The sequence below is a fragment of the Pyxicephalus adspersus genome, chromosome 8 (assembly GCF_032062135.1).
Source record: "Pyxicephalus adspersus chromosome 8, UCB_Pads_2.0, whole genome shotgun sequence".
Lineage (NCBI taxonomy): Eukaryota > Metazoa > Chordata > Amphibia > Anura > Pyxicephalidae > Pyxicephalus > Pyxicephalus adspersus.
In genome coordinates, this window is record NC_092865.1 from 62031276 (window position 1) to 62053915 (window position 22640).

General features: G+C 40.8%; 1 protein-coding gene and 1 long non-coding RNA gene across 2 annotated transcripts; one reads left to right on the plus strand and one right to left on the minus strand.

Annotated features, from left to right (window-relative positions):
• Positions 1-286: 286 nt before the first annotated feature.
• Positions 287-8248, minus strand: LOC140337259 (uncharacterized). Its single transcript, XR_011922009.1, has 3 exons — positions 7948-8248; positions 3620-7854; positions 287-3339 (listed from the first exon to the last, which is right to left on the minus strand). It is a non-coding gene; the product is annotated as an uncharacterized lncRNA (long non-coding RNA).
• A 74-nt stretch (positions 8249-8322) lies between these two features.
• Positions 8323-21867, plus strand: LOC140337258 (protein TASOR-like). The gene is made up of 8 exons (XM_072420911.1): positions 8323-8806; positions 12889-13031; positions 13427-13519; positions 16199-16271; positions 17441-17532; positions 19508-19666; positions 20298-20425; positions 21473-21867. Exons 1-8 carry the CDS (start codon positions 8551-8553, stop codon positions 21609-21611), a joined length of 1083 nt encoding a protein of 360 aa, XP_072277012.1. The 5' UTR covers positions 8323-8550; the 3' UTR covers positions 21612-21867.
• Positions 21868-22640: the final 773 nt, after the last annotated feature.

A 22640-nucleotide genomic window follows, 5' to 3' on the forward strand; every position in this document is an offset into this window, starting at 1 on the left:
TTAAAGCTAGATATATATATATATATATATATATATATATATATATATATATATATATATTTATTAGGGTAAATAAATCAAATTTATGTTCAAGACAAGTCTGTCAATGACTGTGCACTCTTAAGAAAAGTACAGTAACACGGGTGGCAGAGATTCCCTGGTTGCCATTCAGCAGCCTCACTGTGGTTATCTGTTGTTAATGTTTATTGTTTCTTTTCTTTTTTCTCATCTCCCCCTTGTTTCTTACCCACCCTCTTTGGGATGCCCCCCCCCTCACCCATGTCTCTCCTTTGGTTTCCCTTTGAAAGTGTTGGTTTGGAATGCCACATATACATTCTATTCCCCCTATACAGCCACTCCTACATCAGGCTCACCACATAGATGTAAGGCCTCTATGGGATGTTATTACTTCACTGATTTTAAACTGTCACCATAAAGTTTACATTATTCTCCTTTAACGTTAAACTCCCTAAGCGCCAGTTTTATTTTAGTGTTGGAGTTTAAAGTGTCTTGCTGCTGACATGGTGGGCCTTCAAGAGACCCACTTTGATCAAGCTGGCTGCTTCACTTTTGCTTCCAGACTTTACCCACCCTCTTTTATGGTCAACTTCCCCAATAGTAGTGTTGCTTTTCTACTTAAGGACACGCTCCAATTCACTCTATATAAATCAATTATTGACCAGAAGGGTAGATACCTCATGTTTTTTGGCACCCTCAGGAGCACACCAATTACTTTATGCAATTTGTATGCTTCAAGTACAGGCCAAAATAACTTCCTTACTAGGGTCTTTGCCTTATTGGAAGAAATTAACATAGTTCAAATTTGTCAGAGGTGATTTCAATTTAGTTTTTTTGCCTACATTTGATCGCCTCTCCACTTCTGCCTCTCCCTCTTCTTCCTCTGTGATTCAACTCTCACACAGTTTCCAACAGATTAGGCGTTTTTAACTTTGACACATGGAAGATACATCATCTTTCTGCCAAACAGCTAGCTTTATATTTGGCCCCACACCCATACCCACATAGACTACCTGTTTGCGAAGCCCCCATTCCTATGCAATAGCATCTCTTAGATCCACCCGATAACCTGGCTGGACCATGCTTCAGTTAGGCGTACAAAAGGTGAGCTGGATGATGACGCACACTCGCCAATTATATTATCATAAAAGAATTAGGGCTGGCACTCTACTTGCCCACAAATTGCAGCAATTGCAAATGCAGTCTTCTTCAGCTGCTATTAAAGACAAAGTCCTCTTATATGACCTCTCTCTATTAGCTTTGAAACCTACTATAGTCAACTCTATAGAACAGTCCATTAGGCGCAGAACCCACATGACACCCCTTTGAAAAATAAAATTGACTAAAATTGACATACTTAGCGGGCATCAAATTGCCTAAAAGCTGAAAAATTCTATTACTGAGGAAGAAATACCCAAAGTCTTTCAGCAACTCCCATCCATTAGGACTCCAGGCCCAGATGGGTTGCCTTATTTGTATTATAAATCCTTTCTTCCATAACTTGTTGAGCTCTTCAACGAGTTTATGAATAGTAAACAAATCCCACCTTCTATGTTAAACTCCCATATAGCTATGGTCCCAAAGCCTGGAAAAGACCTTATAGAATGTTCCAACTTTAGGCCTATTGCCTTATTAAATTTAGGCCTTAAAATGTTTACAAAATTTATAGCTAACCGTCTCTCTGGATTACTTATTTTTCTAGTCCACAGAGACCAAACAGGTATCATCACCTCTCCCTCAGTCTCTGTTAAACCTCCGCATGTCACTTCCACAGTATTTTGCCTTTTTCATGCCCCCAACACTACTAGCCTTCCTTCTGGACAAATATCCTTTTGGCTGGAAGGAACAATCTATTCGATATTTGGTAGTCCAAATTGCCTCTCCCTACAACCCACTGTATGCTGATAACCTTCCTCCACTATTTAGGGACATCTGAGCTTTGCTACAGAAATAGAAAACACATTCATTATCCCTTTTTGGAGGATAGCATCAGTGAAAATTATGCTCCTCGCAAAACTCCACTTTTAAGTCCTTGTTCCCAACCAAATCCTGAAGAGGTTCCAAATGGACTTCTTAAACTTAATCTGAGCAATAAGAGGCACAGACTAGCTAGAGGGATTGTGTGTACTCCTATGGAAGTAGGTGAACTGGGAGTCTCAGATCAATGAAAAAAATACTTAGCAGCACATTTGAGATGTCTCTTCCCCATCCACCTATGATTTACTATCTCAAATGATTTTCACTAGACAAATTTGTCTAGTGGACATATCAGTCTAAAATTACCCTTGCCTCATCAGCTTTGGGAATGACCTAAGTTATTTTGACACCACAAATTCCAGACAGCCTCTCCCTAGCGATGTTGAAGCCTTGGAAGGATAGAGCCATATTCCACCTTCAGCATTTATTGCACCCAGTGGAGCATAGACTACTATAATTGTCAAGAACTCAGGGATATCCTCCATCTGCAAACTATTACATCAGCAGCCAAATTCCTGTACATGTCCACCTATGAGAAAGTACTGGGCCAGGACTTAGTCAGAACTATTTACAAAGAAAACCTATGTAAGATCCTCTTCTGCTATTATCACATCCCAGAGGTTCTTCATCAACTATTCCCTAGCTCTAGTTCAGTGTGCTGGCGCTAAAACTCCCTAAGAGGCACCCTTGAATGCATATTTTGGCAGTGATCTCTTATCCAAGACTACTGGCTCCAAGGTAATCGGCTACTGCAAGAAGTCACACATCAAATGATCACATTAGACCCAATTACTCATCTACTAGATCTTTAGCATTGTTGCAATATATAGGACTCCTTTCCTGCCTGCGAGATGCTCCTTAATACCGTCCGCTTCACACAATTCATCTTCAAGCCCCAGATGAAGTTGAACACTGTCCTTTTGATGGCCTTACAGGTGTTTGCCCACAGGGGCCAGGTGTGAGTGAAGTACTGAAACACAGGAGGGATTTTGCTGTGGAGCACCAGTGTTTTCCCTTTGATGGTAAGATCTCTGAGACTCTGGAGTGCAATTCTTTATTTCGACATTCGTTTCATGAGATCAGGGCTGCAGCTTCCTATAGGATTTAGCAGCAGAGGTCAGTTGCTTCAAAGTAAGGGTATGTTTGTTGCAGTTGCACCTGCAGGATCAATAGTGTTAGAGATACCTGACAGGAACCTGTTGGCTGCCTATTCATCACTATTCTTGGGGAAGTAGAGGGTCTAGTAGAAGTCTCTGACCACTTCTATCACCTCTGTCTTCCCCTTGCAGGGTGTCCCAGTCGGGTCCTGCAGCTCAGAGGGAGGTATGGCAAGATTGGAGCTTCCTGAAAAACAAAGAATTGCATTTCTCACCTTTCTTGAGACTTTACCTTGGAACAGAAGAAAATGCACCTGGAATCCTCCTCAAAGTGCTCCTTCAATCCCCTAATGGTCTCCTCTAGGTCCTGCCTAACGTAACAGACACAGTGGTAGAGATCATGGAAGAATTGAAGCTTACGTTGCAATTGCCTGTGTTCTCTCTTTCTTGCACACACCTGTTTGGCTTCCCCTTGCCTGAAAGTAGCTGCCCAGCTTGACTTTCACAAACTCACACCAATCACTTACCTTAGAGAAGTACCTCTTGTTTGTGTGATGAAATACCACTCAGTTTCTCCATCAGCTGCTCTCTTTCCAGCAGGTCTCAATCAAGCTTCCAGGAACCTTGGTCTGGGCTGAAGCAGTTCCCTAGGTCATCCAGAAAAAAAATGGCCCTGTGGTCGAAGAAGAAAAAAGGAACTATGATGTGTTTGTTGTACTTTACCTCTCCAATTTAGACACAAAATGACCAGAAGTCATTCCCTGTGGAGCCCACATCCTTCAAGTAAGCTTCTCCCACTTGAGAAGAAGGGAGGTAAAGTCCAACTTTGCTGCGCCCATTCTCCTTTACTGGGCAGTTAAAATCACCGCCTACTACTGTTGGGTCCTTAGGTTCAGGAAAAGCTCCACCAATGCATTCTTCTCAGGGGAGGCATACACGTTGATAAGCTTAATGGGCTCTCCTGCCCATGAGCCATCTATGACCAGAAGACAGACACAGACGAGCTCAAGAGTCAAACACGAAACAGTCACCCCTGATTAGAATGACTACATCTGCTGACTTACAATTGCCACCCCGGACCAGTAGGAGAGACCCTGGGTCCACTGCAAGGCCAGATGACTGTACCTCTCAAAGGGGAGGCATTCCTGCAGCATGACTGTCACCCACCTGGGTGTTTGGAATTCTTAACACCGTCTGCCTTCTGAATTTCTGATGCTCCTCACAATAATGGAAAAGACCAAAATCTTAGCCATAGTGAGTGAAAGAAAAAAAAAAGCTACTCAGTTGGAGCTACGCTACTTACCCTTGTAAGGAAGGTTTCCCTCCCTTGTCTTCCATGTCAGACTCCCCATCGCTGTTCAGCTGGAGAATGTCGGATTGGCTTGCCAGGTTGGTAAGGTACTCGACCACTGCCTCAAGGTCCTCACACAGTCCTCCTCCTGCACCATCACCTGCTGTTTTCCATTTCCATGGCAGGGCTCTGGGCTTGTTTCCTGCTTCCCTCTCTTGAGGACTACAGGTTTGTCCTCATTTGAGGCCTCAGAGACCAGGTCGGGTGAGGAGAGGGCCAGGGGGGTCTATGGAAGGATGGGAGGGGGGCTCATAAGGGGGTGGGGCTGTGGACTCTGGAGTGGGCTGAGGGATGGGGTCTGAGGTTTCAGGGTCAGTGGGAGGGCTGGGGGGCGGGGTCTGTGGGCTGGGAAGGGTCTGAGGAGTTGGGTCAGAGGGTTGGGTAGGGTGGTGGGAGGTTGAAGCAGGGGTCTGGGCTCTGGACCTAGGGGTAGTTTTGGGGAAGGTGGCAAGTTGGGTGGTGAGTTAGAAGGTGGAGGGAGCAGGTTGTGACCGAGACGGGGTTGCTTACCTCTATGCCCTCTGGGAAGAGGACAGTTACTGGTCCCTGTGTCCGTGGGTCCAGCATAACCTGTTCTGGAGGAGCTGGCACCCCAGCGTAGGAAATTGACTGCTTGGGGCACTCTCTGAAGATGTGTTCCTTGCTTCCACAGAGGTTGCATGTCTCCGACTGAGGGCGGAACCTGCAGGACTTACCTAGAAGATCAGTCTCTCTGCAGCATCTGCAAATCCAGAGCTGATCTTCATTGTGCAGGATTCCAGGGCATGGTCCATTGGAGATGCACTGGAGCAGGTGTTGGGGTTCTTTCGTTCGGGAATCTTTTTGTAGCCTGCAAATTACAGACCACTAACCCCTCCAGAAGCCATTGGCATCGATGATGCGAGTTGGCTCTTTTACAACAGTGCCGAATCTCTTTAGGTACGTTGCGATGCCTGCCTTGTCCTGGCATGGACACTGGTATACGCCTTCTGTGATGGGAGAGTTGCAACAATATTGCGGAAAAAGGAATCAAGTCCAGCCGCCTTCACCTTCCCCCAGTACCTTCTACACACCTGTAACAATATAAAGGTTATAAAGAAAAGACCTCCTATTAAGGTCTGGATCAAAAGGGTATTGGCCAACCCCTGGTGGAGGACCAGCTTCTTCCTGAAGACCTTCTGTGTCATCTCCTGTATTCTCCTCTCCACGTCCTTCAGCCGACCCGTCTGCTTCATCCAGAGCTCCAGGGTTGGAAGCCCGTTGGCTGGCTGGCCCTGCAGGAGTAGTGGTGGATGCTCCTCTGACTTGCATTGGGGCCGAGCTCGAGGTGATTTTTTTCTTACCTTTCACTATCGTCACTGCTCTTCGGAGGCAGCTGCTTCAGGTAAGCGCTGTCTTCCTTGGCATATGGAGTTCTGCTGCCTTTAAAAAAGCAATTCTGTGTCCTTCACAAAAGTAGTGATGCATAGAAGAAGGGTAGGATCGCTGTCCCGTTTTTGGTAATGGCTAAGCCTGTAACCCAATAGCAGCAAGCAGGTGAAGCCAAATTTAATTGATAAACATACAACAGGGTCCCTCTTACCAGCACCTAGTGGTTGGGATAGAATGTATGGTTCTCCACTGAAAAAGCCTTGACATCCCTGAGGGGGAAAAGAGGATACTACACTTGATTGTAGCAAAAAAAGGCTGAGAAGTGATTAGCCATTGTACCATATTCCTACTCATAAAAGTTAGGGTTTTTATTTTCCTAGCTTCTTGGCAAAGAAATCCAATGAAGGATTTTTTGCTGAAGCCATAAATGATCTTTTTGTACAGAATCTCTACAGACATTATGTCAATGGACTGGTGGAAGGACTGGATGATGCCTACCTAGTGAACTCTTATCTTCATATTTAGATTGACGCAGTCCATCAGAGTTCACTTTGCTTTGCAGTGGCAGCAGCATTTCAGGATCACAATGCCTTTATCCACATTTTTAAGGTCAACGGGCAAAAGTCCTGGGCAATAAAACGGCAATGATCTACACCCACTGTTCACCTGCATTCAACATTCAGATTACAGTTCATTGTACATCAGAGGTAATTTCAAATCTAATTAAACTAAGCTAAATTTCTAGAAACCAGTCTTAGCTTGGAATCTGGAAGAAACTGGTAATTTGGAGAAGAAAAGATCTTCTATAAAGCTTGTTTTTCATCCAGGCCTATTAACTGCTCAATTCAGATTTTTGCTTTTTCCTCTGGATTTTCTTCCAAAGGTAACATTTTACACATGAACTAGAACTCCAAATTTTCAGTCTTGCTACCTTTCCCTACTAGATTACCATACTTGCATCATGATGAAGTTAACTTTGGCTTATCTATTCTAAGCAGTGAAGTTCTGTAACATTGACAAATGAAAGTGAAGAAAATGCAGCTTGAGGCTCACTGAACACCCCAGTTGCATAGGCACCCCAAAACAAAACATTTGATATGTCTACAGAAGGAGGAATTACTAAAGATAATTTATGGTATTTAGCAACAATTATCCATTATTTTTACTGTTGTGTCATCTGTCTGGCTTTGCAGAGGGGATCAATTTGGTAAACTGCAAGATTGCGACACTGACATTTTTACATAATTTGAAAGATAAAATAGGGTCATTACAGACTTGTGGTTGACTACAGGCTCAACAAAACACCCAACTGCTCTCAATTAATTGAATGAAAGCAGCTGGAAACCATTTTTTGCATGCAGCTATGTTGTGGTTGTGGCCCGGTTCCTGGAAGCGGCATGTTGCTACTGAATGTGCAGTTGCCTTTTCTCCTCTGGAAGAAGACATGCACTACCACTGCAAGGGCAACAAATTCAGCAGGTTGCTTTACATCTAGGAGTGGCTTACGGAGCTGTGTGCAACTGTCGGTGTAAAATAGACCTTCAACCTTCTCAAGTAAACAAAATGGTCAAAGCAACCTTTCACCGCACAAGAGAAAATGCTCTTTTAGGCAATTAGTGTCTGATGACGTTGGCTATGATAGTAGAGATGGGGGAAGCTTCTCCATACCCATTACAATCCTTTTTTGAAGAGGAACTTCCACCTGCCCCTACAAAACCAAAAATCAACCACACCAAATACTCTCCACGTAGGAGGCATTAAAAAAATATGCTTAGCAGTCCATGGAGTCCAGTGTTGTCTTCTTTATACCCAGGCTTTACTCTACGCTTGTTTTCTTTGGTGCCACAACTTTGCTTTGGTGAGGAGGCACCCTAAATATTTAGGGCCCCTTTATACTTGTTGCCACTATCTTACACTGCAAGTGGGGCGATATTTGCTTCCAAATATTTACAGCCGACTGCATGCCCAACAATGGACTGTTCCAACACTTCTTGGGATATGCAAGTCACACTTCCCAGGTGCCATTTAGTCAGCATACTGGCCACCTTCACCAGAGCAGAGCTGCAAAACAAAGTAAGGCATTTACTATATGCAAATCACAGTAAAAAAAACAAAATATACAATTGTGCAAAAAAACTGCAAACAAGACAGTACCAACAAGGTAGGGAGCATTTATATCAAATGCATCCTTCTTCAACCACAGTCTGTAGACAAACAAAACAGCACATTTGATACAATGTACAGAGGACGTGGGCAGGACCACAGCCTGTTTCTCGATAAACACAGAAAAGCTGGAAGGAGGGGCACACATGTGCAGTGTTAGCACGTTACAGACGTGGAAGGAAACACAGAATAAATCAATCCCAGCAACATTTATCGAGAAACGGATTATTGTATTCACATCCTCCTCACAACTCGCTACAAAATGGCGGCTCGTCTCTGACTGGAACTCTTCGTCTGCTATGCACACACAAGGGCGCGCTGTAAGTAAGGCGCTCATTGGCTATCACGCGCATGGCACCGCCCCTTACTGACGTCACATGGGCTGTGAGTAGAGAAATAAGACAGAGAGGGGCGCGCGGGTAAAGAGCTGCGAGGTGGCGCTGTGAGAGGAGTATGAGGAGAATGTGGCGGCGGCTTCACGGCTAAGGTTATGGAACACATTGGCAGCGGACATTGACAAGGCAAAGAACACACAACGTGACTGAGGAGAGAAATACAAAAGAAGGCTGCTGGTAAGAGGAAAGCAGCGCGGCAATGGAGGAAGACAAGCCTAGCACGGCGAGGGACGACGGTGGAAGCCCGAAACCCACGAATGAAGAAACGAAAACACAAAATGGCGAACAAGCCGAGGAGGCAGATGCTCAGAGATCGGGCTTCAGGCGGCGCCACAGCAGCACGAGCAGCGAGCCCACGAAGATGGAGGGCAGCGGGGAAGGAAAGGGGGTCACACCCCCAGAAGAGCCTCCCAGGAAGCGCTTTCAGATTCCAAGGAAGACCAGAGACAAGAAAGGTGGTGCTCATCTAGCATTACGTTGTATAGAACGGTGTCTTCCCCTGCATGCCGCCCACTACACTGCTGGTGTAATGATTACATCACACGAGGGGCCCAGGGTAGACCACTAGGGACCCACAGGAAAATTGGCGTAAAGTTGCATCACTCCTTATTTTGCGGCTGGTGACGTCACCACGGCAATTCGATTCGGAGCGAGCTTACTGGAGAAACGCGGGGTTGGAGTTACATTCTCCACCCCCGCGCTGTTGTCATGTCTCATGTGATCCCCCTCCTTTGATTTGATTGGTCAAGATGTACTCTTTACCTTGCTGCAGTCATCGCTTGTACAGGGACTAGAGGGCAAGTGTGGAAATAGCTTTTTCTCTGCCCTTGTTTGGTCTCGTTGCTTTTCTAGTCCCACAGAAAGCATTAAACTATGCAATAGTTTGAAAGCTTTTTTAAGGATTAATAAATCTAACTATTGCTAACTAACTTTAGCTGGTATTTTTTGTTTACTTCCCAATAGTTGGAAGGCTCTACAGACTATATCATCTAAGCTTGTGCGGATTGCTAAATAGTCATTTACCTTGTGGTTTTGTCTCTAGTTTAGATCAGTTGTTGTGTTGTCTTGCCACTACTTTCATTATTTCCTAATCTGAAACTGCACCTATGAGCTGTGCAGTAAATCCTTTACCATGTTATGGTTGTGACCATGTAAGGTTGGGTGACATTTTTTTGCCAAGGCAGGCAACTTATATGAGTGATTGACCCCGCGAAGTAGCGCATGAAATTGCTACGTAAATAACGTTAGAATGTATGTAGTACCAATTAGGTAGTCATGTGATTGATCATAGCTATATGGACATGCTGTATATAGTGGTCGATGGTAGCTAAGCGTGGGTGTAGACCAATGTATGAGAAATCGCCCATGTGACAAATCTTCCATTGTGGCACTTCAGTACTTTACTTCTAGTTTGTATTAGTGGACACTTGGCATTTTCATACTCGATGTCAACGTTTGGCACAATTAATGACTTACACTGCTGGTGGCCTCATGGGAACATGTCATGAAGTGCAAATGGCTCTGTCCCTAGGGTACCTTGGGTTTTTAATTACAAATCTCATTGTTGTACCAATAATGTGGGAAGATGTGTGTGATTAGTAGTAAATAAAAGAAACCTGAGCCTAATTGTGAAATATGATCTGTCTTCAAATATCCCCTTCAGGAATGAGGTGTCAGAAGAATGTATATTCAGCAATATTAACATTTTCAGTAGTTGTACTAACATTGCATTCAACTATACATAGTATAAAGTGTTTTTTAATCCCCAAGACTTAATTTTCCCCCCTAGGTTGTATTACAATTACCAATATTGAAAATACTTAAGTCATCATATGTGATGTAGAACATCACTGCTGTAGATGAGTGTGTCAGATGAATGGTGTATTGTTTAACATTACACAAAGACATCTCTGTAGTGTATTGTGTCATCACATCAATGGCCTATTTTACCTTATAAATGTCTTGTATCTTTTACATTAGGCATACAGTGTAGTCTCATAGTATAGGGAAATTTAGTTCTGTGGTTTTGAAGGAGGGATGCTCATTGTCTAGAAAATCTGTTGAAAAACTGAGTACAAATTTATTAAAATCTTTCCCTGGATGAATGTAGTCCTATATCTAATTTTTAAAGCTTGTGAGGCTAATGTATGGACCAGGTTTTTGGATCGTAGGGTTCCTCTAGAGCAGAGGTGCCAAACTCTGGCTTGCTAGCCAAATCTGGCCCGCAACGTCCTTTTTTGGTCCTCAAAGGAATCCTAAATATGAATTGCAGCTGGCCCACTGCTGCATTGAAATAGCACCACTACTACAATTCCTGGCGTCATATCTGCCTATGCATGGCCCCGCTTTGGACTGTTTTATAGACTCAAGTAATGCTGGGAATTGTAGTAGCCGCATCACTCACATCTTTAGACCAGCGGCCTTTCTGTCTATGCATGGCCCCGCTTTGGACTGTTTTATAGACAAAAGTAATGCCGGGAACTTGTAGTAGCGGCATCACTCGTGTCTATAGACCAGTGGCCTCTCTGCCTATGCGTGGCACAGCATTGGACTTTTATAGACCCAGGGAAATCGTAGTAGTGGTGCTATTACAGTGAAGAGGGAGTTCAGCCACTCATAACATTAGGCCTCGGATTGGACTGTTTTCTTGACTCAGGGAATCGTAGTAGCGGTGCTATTTAAGTTTCAAGTTTGGCCCGCCACTTTGTCTAAGTTTTGAATTTTGGCCAACTGTGTATTTGAGTTTGACACCCCTGCTCTAGACGTTCCCTAAATAATAAGCAATTTGTACCTCTGAGATCAGTTTAATAGACACCAATGATCTTTGACTACCTCTGTAAGACATTCTCCCCATTGACCTCCATGATAACATACAGTGAGTTGTGGATATACAGATAGTCCCCGGGCTACGGACATCCGACATACGGAGGTTTCCTAGATACAATGGGGCTTCCCTGCATGCTTCTGCTTGGAGAGTGGCAGATTTGCATGACTTGCAGGAGAAACTTTTTGCTAAAAACCGCCGACGTAGTTGATCTTAGGTGGGTGGGCTCTTTCTGCCGCCTCTTGTAACTCTGTAATGACCAAGACAAACTGCAGTTGTTTCTTTTTGCATATCAAAGTACAACTTGCTCCATAAGGTAATGCTTGTCCAGGCTCCAAAATGTTTTTTTTTTTTTTTTCTGCTTTGTGATTAACTCGGTAAGGATTTCATACAGTAACTGACGCCACGTTGGCTAATATTATGTTGAGACAAGCATCTGTCCTAATTGTATTTCTTAAAAATGTACCTGTTCCGACTTACATACAAATTCAACAAACCTACAGTCCCTATCTCGTATGCAACCCGGGGACTACCTGTAGTAAATATAGCAAGGGTTCCCTAAGACCCTAAAGTTATTTCAAGGGTTTCCCCATGTTCAAAAGGTTGGGAGAGGCTGGTATGGACTGTAGATCTGAAGGACTGATGGCACAGAGTGTCCAAATGTCTATATAGCTTATGTAATGAAAAGTGCAGACATGATCAACCTGGTTAGACCTATTTGGTTATACTTTTAGATGTAATGCAAGGGTGACATTTTCAGCCTTTTCTTATAAGTTTTTCTAAACAAGATGACATGGTTATGTGGCTCAGTTCTACTCCATATAAAAACCTATAGCTGTGACTGTCCTAAATAATTGTCCAGTTCACACAGATTATGGAATATATAAAGATTTATTTTGTCCACAGATTATACAGACCTTTAAAGCAGAATGAAATCCGGAGAACTTGCCTAACCACGTTCCATAACAGGGCACTGCCATCTTTTTTCTTAGTCTATATTCGCCCATTCTTCTTAGCCATCCCAGGATGACGTAACTCTCTTGTAGGCTCATTGGAGTTCATTATTCTCCAGCACACGCAATTCAAGCCAGGATTAATCAACATGACGGCAGATACTTGGCATGGTCAGGCAGGTAGGACATTTTGCCGGAGGGACATCTTTCTGCAATATTGACCTGCCTGATCATGGAAACTTTAGGTTCACTTTAAATACCTGGTATCATTTACATAGAGCCTTCAGAAGGAGATCAAGCCTAATGTTCATTACCATTTATTCATATGCACACTCCTCCAAAATTCCTCAATAGTGCTCGCAGTAGGATTTGTACCCCAAGGCTGCCCTAAAGTAAAATCCATGTTGTGGCTTTAGACATATGTTGAATGGAAACCTTTTTACATCTTAGATGGTTTCTGAAACCTTCATGTGGTCCTTTTTTTCGATCTCAACCAGTAATTTGTAATGAAATTATGTGCTTGTATAGGAAAAAGAAAGTCTGTGTGTTGGTAAGAGTAGTGCTATGGGTTTGGTAAATTTCTTGTTGACTAAACTTGTATGTTCTTGTGTACATTTTATAAATACTGTACATTTACCCATAATAAATATTAATAAACACTTGCATTTGGCATTCTTTTCTTGGGTTAATCTGAAATTATTACAGTTGCGCCAGCTATTAATAAAAGTAACAATTTGTTTTGTTTTTGTTCATATTTTAGCTCTTCAACCTATTAGTTCTGACTCACGGGAATTTGAGGAGCTTTTGAAAATTCTACATGGCTCATACTTGGAACCAAATTCTAAAATTCTTTTCACTTACAATACTGCCCAACTGATTCACAATGAATTCTTGGAGAAAGAGGTCAGTGAACAAAATTGATCATCTTTTAGAATGATCAAATTCTGACTGTGACTTGTGGGACTGAATGCTTGAATCAATCAAGATTTGTGCCAGTTTGCTTTATTTTTTTTTTTCAAAATCTTTGGCAACTGGAATACAGTGTTATATGTAAAAAATGCTGTCAAATTCAAAAGTACGATTTGGAATGATGTACTTAAGTTCAATAGAAAATTTTCAGCAACAAGAGTTTTGACTTTGTGGCACACTGTGTACACAATTTGTGTTTTTTGTTCTAGAAGTTTGTGATTAGTTTAGGGATATGAAAAGAAAATATGAACATTTTCGCCATTTTTGTGGTATCTAAATTTTTCCTTTTTTTTTCCTTTCCCAATTCTACATTACCCCCCTCCAAATAGTTTACTGAAAAACGAAGACAGTTGAAAAATGAAGGTCGGCTAGATAAAGAGCTTACTGAATCTTATGGTTTTCTTTTGATTGATAAAAGCCAGGTAAGATAAAAAGTTGAATCGTCTGTCAATGAAGATATTTGACAATGAACTGAATGAGAAAAAAGCAGGGTAGTGAAATTTTAAGGCTCTGAGCATTCAAAAATGGCCACCTTTTAATGTCGGCAATGTTTGTGGTAGATTCTACCTGTGTATTTGCCAAATTTCAAACTTGAATTTTTTTGTATTTGGATAATTTTGGCAAATGTTCAGTAACAGAAAGAGAGGTGCCTTTTATTATTGGATGGCATTTTGTTCACTTTTTTTATAAATATATCTAGTTACATATAGGATGAAGTTAGTATGAAATAGTAGTTATTCTTGGAACACTGCAGGACAGTAGAGTCCATGACCATTGAGGGATTGAAATGCAAGATTATAATGGGCATGGAGGAGACTAAGCAAAAAAACATTTAAACCCAAGCCTCAAAACCACGATTCATACTGACTAGTGTTTTAAGAACTTACATCCTATAACTTTGCCAAGTATATAATTCCATCAATTCCATATTTTGACACCAAGGTTTTACACACAGCTAGACCCTGATTTTTGGATTTGTCTTTTTTTTTTTTTAATGGTTGGTTTGCATTTTGGCTTTTTTTTCCAACAGGGAATTTATGAATGGCTAAATCTATTTCCATTGTGGTTACCTTTGATTTTAATGGCAATTTAGCTTTGAGTTCCAGTTCAAAAAAAAGGATATTGTAGAACTGAAGAGAGTGCAGAGAAGGACAACTAAACTAAAAGGCATGAAGAAGCCTGAACTGAACCTGTTCTCCCTTGATAAGAGGAAATATGATCTCATAAATGATCAATGTATCAATAAATAAATCTATAAATGATCATTATAGAGAACTTGCCTCACAATTACTCACTTTAAGATCATTACAAAGATGAAGAGGGCACTCTGTGTCTAGAGGAAAAGTTTTATCTCCACATAAGGAAGGGATTCTTCACTGTAAGGTCTGTGAAAATGTGGAAATCGGCTCCCTCAGTACTTAGTGTTAGCACATCGTAAAGATTTCTTTTGGAAAAGCTGGATGCTTTTCTAGAAGCACAGAATCAAACTGGGAACGATACCAGAGACTATTGATCAATCAGAACAACAGATTGTCTGACGGGATCAGAGGGAATTTCCCCCCTGTTGGAGTAAATTGACCGATCTTTTAAAAGGTTCTTTTGCCTTCCTCTGGGTCAACTGTGCATGTATGGTTCTATTTGGAATATGCATATTTATAGTATATTTATTCTATTTACCCTTGATGACCTTAAAACCGTACCCCCATGCATGTATATCAGTGCTCAACCCAGAAATTTATTTAAGCCGCTGAGCGGGAAGAAATTTTAGGTGGGTGGCAGCCCCTGTATTGTGACCAACCAACCACCCAAAAACAGCCGGGTGGATGCTGAAAAGTGCCGGGTGGTGCGCCCAGCTAAAAGTGCCTGGGGAGAACCCTCTATATTTTGCAACTCCGCGACTTGACAGATGGAGCTATTTCCGTTGTGGTGGGCTTTGTTTGGATGGAACGGCTTGGGCAGCAGCAGTCAGCCAATTCACAATAACATACACTATCATGTGGTAATGTCTAAACAGGTGTTAAGGGGACCTTATCTGACATGTAGGAACAGTTTTACAAAAGCCCAGTAACAATCAGTTAACTGATTTGAAACAAATATAAATAAGGAGCACAGGTGTATAACTTTCAAATAGAAGGTATTTTGCTCTCCTTCCTCTGCCTGGTACATTGTAACTCTGTCCAGCGTTTAGCTAATTTGCAACTTCTCAAATTCCCGCCCGGCTTAATTCCAACACTGTACAACCGTAAAAGTAAATATTACCCAGCACAGCATGTTCAGATTTGCTTCTTATTTGCATCTTATTTTTATATGGCATATCGAGTGTCAAGGCTCAGAAAGCCATTGCTGTCAGAATTCTCAGTTACCCCAAAAAAACAAAACAAAAAAAACCCCTGCATTTGAAGTAGTATTCTATTGAACATTTTGTGGATTACACAGATGGATATCTAAATAGTTACTAGAATCTATTTTATTATCATGCTTTCATTCTGTCACTGCAAATGAAAAGCTACCAATTCAAAAGGGAGCAGCAAAACCGATATTTAAACGTGTTTCTCAAGCCACATTCAAATGTTACTGGCAGTGGTGAACCACATAGACTTTATTTAAATGATTTTACATTGGTAGACATTGACTTTTTAAATACAAACATGCAAATTAGGTATTTTAATGTAATAAAAATGTATATTGCAACAGATATTTTAACAAAAATAAAATACCAGGAGTCTATGAAACCTCTTTAAAGCACCTTAGACTACACCAAAATCAAATGGCCTGCATTTAAATTTCTGGAAAAAATATTCTATAGGCATTTCAGATGAAAGGGGTTTGTGTATTCCAGTACCATTGCATGCATACATAACTGAACCTAAGAAATACATAAATGGTTTGAAATGGTTCTGATGAACTTTTAAAAGCACAATCCAGGTCCTGAATTGTGGAAAGCAGAGTGATGCAATGTCCAATAACCTAAAGAAATTTAGAAACTAAGGGAATAGTTTATTAAATTATTTGCAAATCTACCAAAGATTTCCAGTTAATATCTAAACAAAACAGATTTATAGTGCTGTAAATGTAAACATGAATGTTGCTTTAATCCTTAGGTTCATAATATATGCGAAAGAGGATTACATGTGGGACATTCTAGGTTAACTACACTTGGAAAACCTTCTATGGGTAAGTTTCTTATTCACATTAATAGACACTACAGTATATTTAATCACTGTGAAAAAGGGATGAAAACTATTTCTGGGAAACACTGTCATATTGGTCATTATTTTGTTATCCAGTTTAGCTGTTTTAAGGAAAACATCTTTCACTGTTCCCCTGGAGATTAGGCTATTAGCGGACAGGTGGCTACCTTAGTGCAAAACTACAAATAGCATTGGATAAACAAGTTTTTGCTGAAACTAAAGCTAGGCAGATAGCTTCTGGTCTCCATAAGTGAACTACTGTATAAAGGTACCAAGACACTGTGCCTCTGAAAAAATCGCCATTAGGATTTCAGATGTTCCTTAAAGACTCTTTCCAGAAAGAACAAATCAAGTAAGAATAGGTTGGCACTTATGCCAAATCTTTGTAGGAGATATGATCCCTTTGAGGAATTTGCTTTTATAGTCAAGAGACAAAAACCGAGAGCAATCTCCCTAACCTGGGCACATGCCAGTAAAAATAAATATTGTAGTACTCATATTTTCAGGCTGCAGACAGAATATATGTATTAGAGTGCTTTGAGTTTAGGGTTTACTAGGCACAGAAAAACGAGGTGGCTATGGATTATTATGTGCGGATTCCTGTTAAAGAGTCCTTAGACCAGTTAAATTACATCTTTTATAAATTTAATTGTGTAGGGAAGGATTTCCCGTTGGAGAGATTATCCTTCGCCTCCTGTGCAGAGAGAGTATGCACAACATAAAGGGAAAGTAACTCCATTGTGAGGGGAATCCCCTCTATTTAGGTGCCGGCTTGAAAGTTTGAATTCTCCCATGATTTATAGTCTTGTTGAAAGAGGGGTGTAAAAGAATCCTTGGGTTTTGAACTCTTCTGTACCAAACCAAGCATGCACACATTACATGAATGTGCTTTTTTTTACCTTGTGGCATGGTTGTACTCATTTTCATGACATAGTTCACTTCACAAAAGCATTTATTTTGTATGCAAAAAAAAGTACATCACAGTGTTTTGATGCATGGTGGTATGAAATTACACTTGCACGTTCGCAGGCTGGCTCCGATGATGTACGACATCAACAAATACCTCTGCTATGCTGTCAGTCTTCAGCGTTTTATGACAAGATTGAATCTTCATCAGTTTTTTAATATTTTAATTTGTACTGTTTCCTGCAGGAGTGTACTTATCCAGGTTTGCCGACTTATTGCAGCCCAACCCGTTGGAACCCGGGACAACAGGAACTGTTTTCATATTTAAAGTAATCAAGGTAAAATTTAAAGGATCTAAAATGTGCAGTGAATGCTTTGATATCAGGGCTTATACTAGCATTTTTACGGCATCTATTTGTAGGAAGCCTATTTATAGTGTATAAAATTATGTGCTATCTGCTGTCTGTTATTTGCACCTAGCTCACCCCTCTTGTGGCCATCTGATCACCTGTCCTCTTATCAAGGAGCTCTTTCTGCTTCACTGGAAAAAAAGCTGTTAATGAAGCTGAAACATTGTTTGTCAAGATACACTCTAAAAATTGATTTAGTGTTAAGTAATCACTTGGGAAAACTGGAAAAGGCACAGGTTATTACAGATATTTTCCATTTAAATATTCAGAAATATATATTTTTTATAAAAGGTACACCTGAATTTTGCAGGAGACCGCAGTTTGTCAACTGCGCTCAGTTTTAACTGCTAGGCCTATGTTCACTAACCTTTCTGACAGACGTTTGATATTGGTTGTTTTTTTTTTTTCCTTCTTTGTCTTGCACTTGCCACAGTTCATCATGTAATATCCTGTTATCGTAAGCTCTTCTGTCACTGTCTGTCATTTGCAACCTCTATTTAATGTACAGCGCTGTGCAATATCAGTGCTCAACCCAGAAATTTTTTTAAGCTGGGTGGGAAGAAATTTCAGGTGGGTGGCAGCCCCTGTATGGTGACCTAATTGTTCAGTAATCACCCAAAAACAGCTCAATATGTTAATGATATGTTTTAATGATAATATTGTTTAACCAGCCTCCTAATGTTCCCTAAATAGCTTTGAAACAATTAAGCGCTTGTAAAAGCATTTAAACGCTGTCCCTGGACTGTGAAAGTGGTTCAGTGGTAGACAGCCCTGAGCTGCTGCACAACGCATCTCAAGAACCATGCTGTGGGCAAAAGCCAGCACAAATAGGGTGTTTAATTCCACTACAATTTTTTTTAAAAGATAACCAGGGATTCGGGATGGTTGAGGACTGGTTGACACCAATAAACTGCATTTGTAGGTGGCTGCAGGGGGGAGGGCGGGACACTTACCTGAAATTTGCCTTAGGTTATAATGCTATTGCTGATAGGTTTATACCTGAAATGTTAAACTAATTCTTAACTCATTCCAAAATTAGGAACTTCATTCAAATTGATCTGATTTAGGGCTGTGAAGTTCATATCTGAGTTGGCCAAAGTTTCTCTTTAGGTCTTTATTCAGTCAGGATGCTAATATGTATGTTGAAATATAGTGGATGAGGATTCAAACCTTGCAAAATCAAGGTCACTATTCTTTTTAATATATGTTTATTAAAGCATAAATCAAGTCACAATTACAAACAAAAAATTATATTACAGTAGACTTCGTTTATTGTTCCAAAACCACCTGTGATAAATGAAAATCTGCGATACATGGATGGGGAAAACATCTGACTTGGAACAGGAAAAACAAGTTCTCAAGGTGTAATTCATGCTAGCTTTGATGGTGACATACCAAAGCACAAAGTGTATAATACCTACATAAATACTAAATACATGTCAAATACCAGCCAATAACTAACATTTTACTGATCTATTGGTAAGGCACCACTGTATAATCATACAAAGAGCAAAAGAGACCCAAAATAATACAGGGGAAAAGAGAAAATAGGAGGGCAAATGAGCCAAGGGGAGAGGTAGGGGGTTATCTTACCCTAGCAAATATCCTGTATTACTGGATGTTCCAGACCGTCACACAATGCGACATCCTAAATGGTCGTGACCAACCAATATTTGGGAACCCTGGGTCCCAGACTACTTGTCTGGGACCCAGGGTTCCCAAATATTGCTAAATTTATGTTGTCAGTGAGTGATCAGACAGGTAAGAGTGCTTATTTCAGACGGACAGAGCCTTTCCTCATAAAAGCGCCCTGCCTGATTACATATTTGAAAGTGGAACTTTAGTCCTGCCATAAGGAAGTTAGGTTGGATTAATAATGCTTTATTGTATTTTTTCTTTATAGGGGAAAATGAAATTAGTGTATGATAACTTTAAAAATAATCAAGAATCACATCTTGGTAATGGTACTTTGGATCCCGCTCCTAAACATGAATGCCATATTTTGAAGAACATGAATGCAGTCAATTCGCTCCTAAGTTACAGGGCGTTTGAACGTACTCAGGTAAGATTGGCATTTATTTTTTTGGCAGTATTATCTTCAAGTACACTGCAATTACCTTATGAATGCACTGTAAAGAGTAGAATCTGTCGTTTGCGTTGTATCCAGACATTACTATATTTCATCTGCTCTCTCCACTTAATTTTGTTTATAATCTTGGATAATAGCTGCTAATAGTGCTAGAATGCATGGAACATTTTTTATTGCGGAAGGGATAGGCGATGTACAACAAGCTTTCACTCATGTGAAAGAAGCCCTTTTCTGCCGGGATTGCCGTGTTTCCCTTGCAACCAAAGCTGATGCTGCAGATGTGCAAGCTTAACTTTGTCGACAGAAAGCGAGATAAGACAGATTATTGCATAAGGGACATCGCCTATCATCACCTGCGATGACTGACTGATCAAGCTTTTGTAAAAGTGAACACAAAATGAAACACAAGCATAATATAGCTATAATCAATCTCAAGCTGATATCCTTTTCTCTTTTTATTATAACCTTGCAGGTTGCAAACACACATTTCACCTGTAGACATGTGTTTAATGCTGCAATGCTGTTTGTAATCTTCTTTCCTATTATCCATTCTGAAATTTACACAATAAGAATTTGCCCTTTCCAATGTTGTCTTTCCTAATAGTATTATTTCTATGAGTACGGCTTTGATGAGATTCTCAAGAGACCTCGACATGTGTGCCCATACGCAGTTGTGACGTTTACTTATAAGACTGATCCGACGCCTAGACAATCGGCAACACCTATGTCAGCGTAAGTGTTGCAGTTTGAGCTTGGATATTTCATCTTACTAAATATTGTATAAAAGTTTTTTTCTGGTCCCCCCTGCTATGTTTTACTGTGTCCCATAAAGAAGTCTGATATGAGAAAATGCAGGAAATCAACACTTTGGAATTGCCTTATTCTGCAGGATCTTAAGCTGGCAATTTCTCTTTATTACCAAAAAGCTGGGTTAAGGCACAGACCTTTGTTTTATTTCTGCAACAGAGATATCTTAAATGTGAAAATCACATACACTGATTAATACAGGGGTCCCCGGTCTGCGGCCACCGTATGCCTCACAGGCTCAGGTGGTGGGCGGGTTGTCACTGGAGTGGGTGGGTTCTGGCATTATGACATCACTCTGGGGGAAGTTTCTCTTCCTTTGAGTGACACGCGGCTCCCCGCACATGTGCCGTCCGGAGTCTGAAATTAGTGGTCCGCAAGCTCCAAAAGGTTGGGGACCACGGGAATAATACATTTGTGTTAGGTATGCTCTACGGCGAGGGGAGGGGGGGAAACGACGCAGTGGTACCCCGCTGCACTCTTTCCTCTCACATTGCGATCATGGATCCGCCAGGATGGATCCATGAACAATATGCGATGTGTACACGCCAAAATCTTGTCAGAAATCAGCCCTGAGGCGATTATCTGACGTGTACATAGCCTTAGTCCCAAGGTGCTGCATATATCTCTAAGGCCATAGGTTGGATACCAGGAAATTAGAAGGTATGATTGCCAGAAGCAAACACATTTGCAGTTAAATACTGTAGATTCTGTATTCTAAATACATCAAAAAACGTCATTTGTTATCCTTTGTCAAACATAAAAGCAAGCTAGTTTTAGTTTGTTCTGGTGTGAGGTCAGTGTTTGAGTAAAAAACAAGGCTTTGACCAGCGAGTTGGGATACTGGTGTCCTTGTCATTGTGGGATCACTACAACTCATGTTTAATATATAACCTGGAGTCAGGATCTGTAGCAGATAACAGTTTTAGATGTAAAGTAAATATTTAACTGGAGCTTTTTATTTTTTTTTAATAGGTCAGTCCCCTTCACTTTCGATCGACAAAATGGTAGGTATTTAATTTTTAATGTGTACATTTCTAAAGAGATATATCATTTCACCCAAAACTTAAACTTCTGTGTTCTAAAGTATCTGATTGCATTTTTCTTTCGATAACTTACAATTATCCTTGGATCTCTTGTATTACAGCTTTCTTCATCTTTTAGTATGACCTAGTGTTTGAATTTGATGCAAATAATAGGGGCAAAAACTGTTCAATATAAATAAGGTGTAGCCTAGCACTGCTTCATAGGCTTATATCAATCCATGAAAAAAGAGCTTATTGGAGGCCCTGTTTTTGCCAAGACATTTTCCCTGTGGGGGTTTAGAGTGTGTTGTGTTTAGTCTCAAATTCCAACATTGAAAGTTTATTATCCGTGGTAGCAAAAAAGTTTACAAATACCAGCAAACATGTCAACTGCATCTGACTATTTAACTTGCGGCAGTAAGGTAATCTTAAAAAAAATAAATTATCCAACCCTCAGCAGGTGTTTAAACAAGGTAAATATAACCTCAGGTGAACTTCAGGTATTTCAATATGTCATTATTTAACAAAGACTAAGTTAAAATGCAGAAGCAGTTTGTGAAAAATTCCAACTTACCTTGGAATATAGGAAGGGTATGTAGCAGCCAGGTGCTACTAATCAAACGCACTTAATTGATCATCAGCATGTCGGTGTGACTACCTCTATAGAAGCAGACGTTTTGGCAATTTGCTGGTCTGGAGCATTCAGGTGTATGTTAACACAATGCTAAGGAGGAAAGACATCAGCAATGGTCTTGGATAGAAATGTTGCTGCCCATTAATCTGGAAAGGATTATAATTGCCATTTCCAAACAATCTAAAGTTCAAGATGGTTCCAAATCTTTCCAGATAGTGGCCATCTCTACAAGGTGGTTCAACAAACTATCATATGAACAATAGTGAGCATCTCGTTTTTCTTACACTTTCTTCCTCATTTTGGCTTCCGTTTTGTGAAATAAATGACACGGTGGAATCTGTGTGTTTTGCACCTGAATTTAGAATTACATAATTTTAGAACCAGCAAAGAGCCAGATGACTGTTATGTGAGGTTATAAAAAACCTTAGAATTGAGAGCGGAGGTCTACATAAGTTTCCGAATGACTGTGTGTGTGTATGTATGT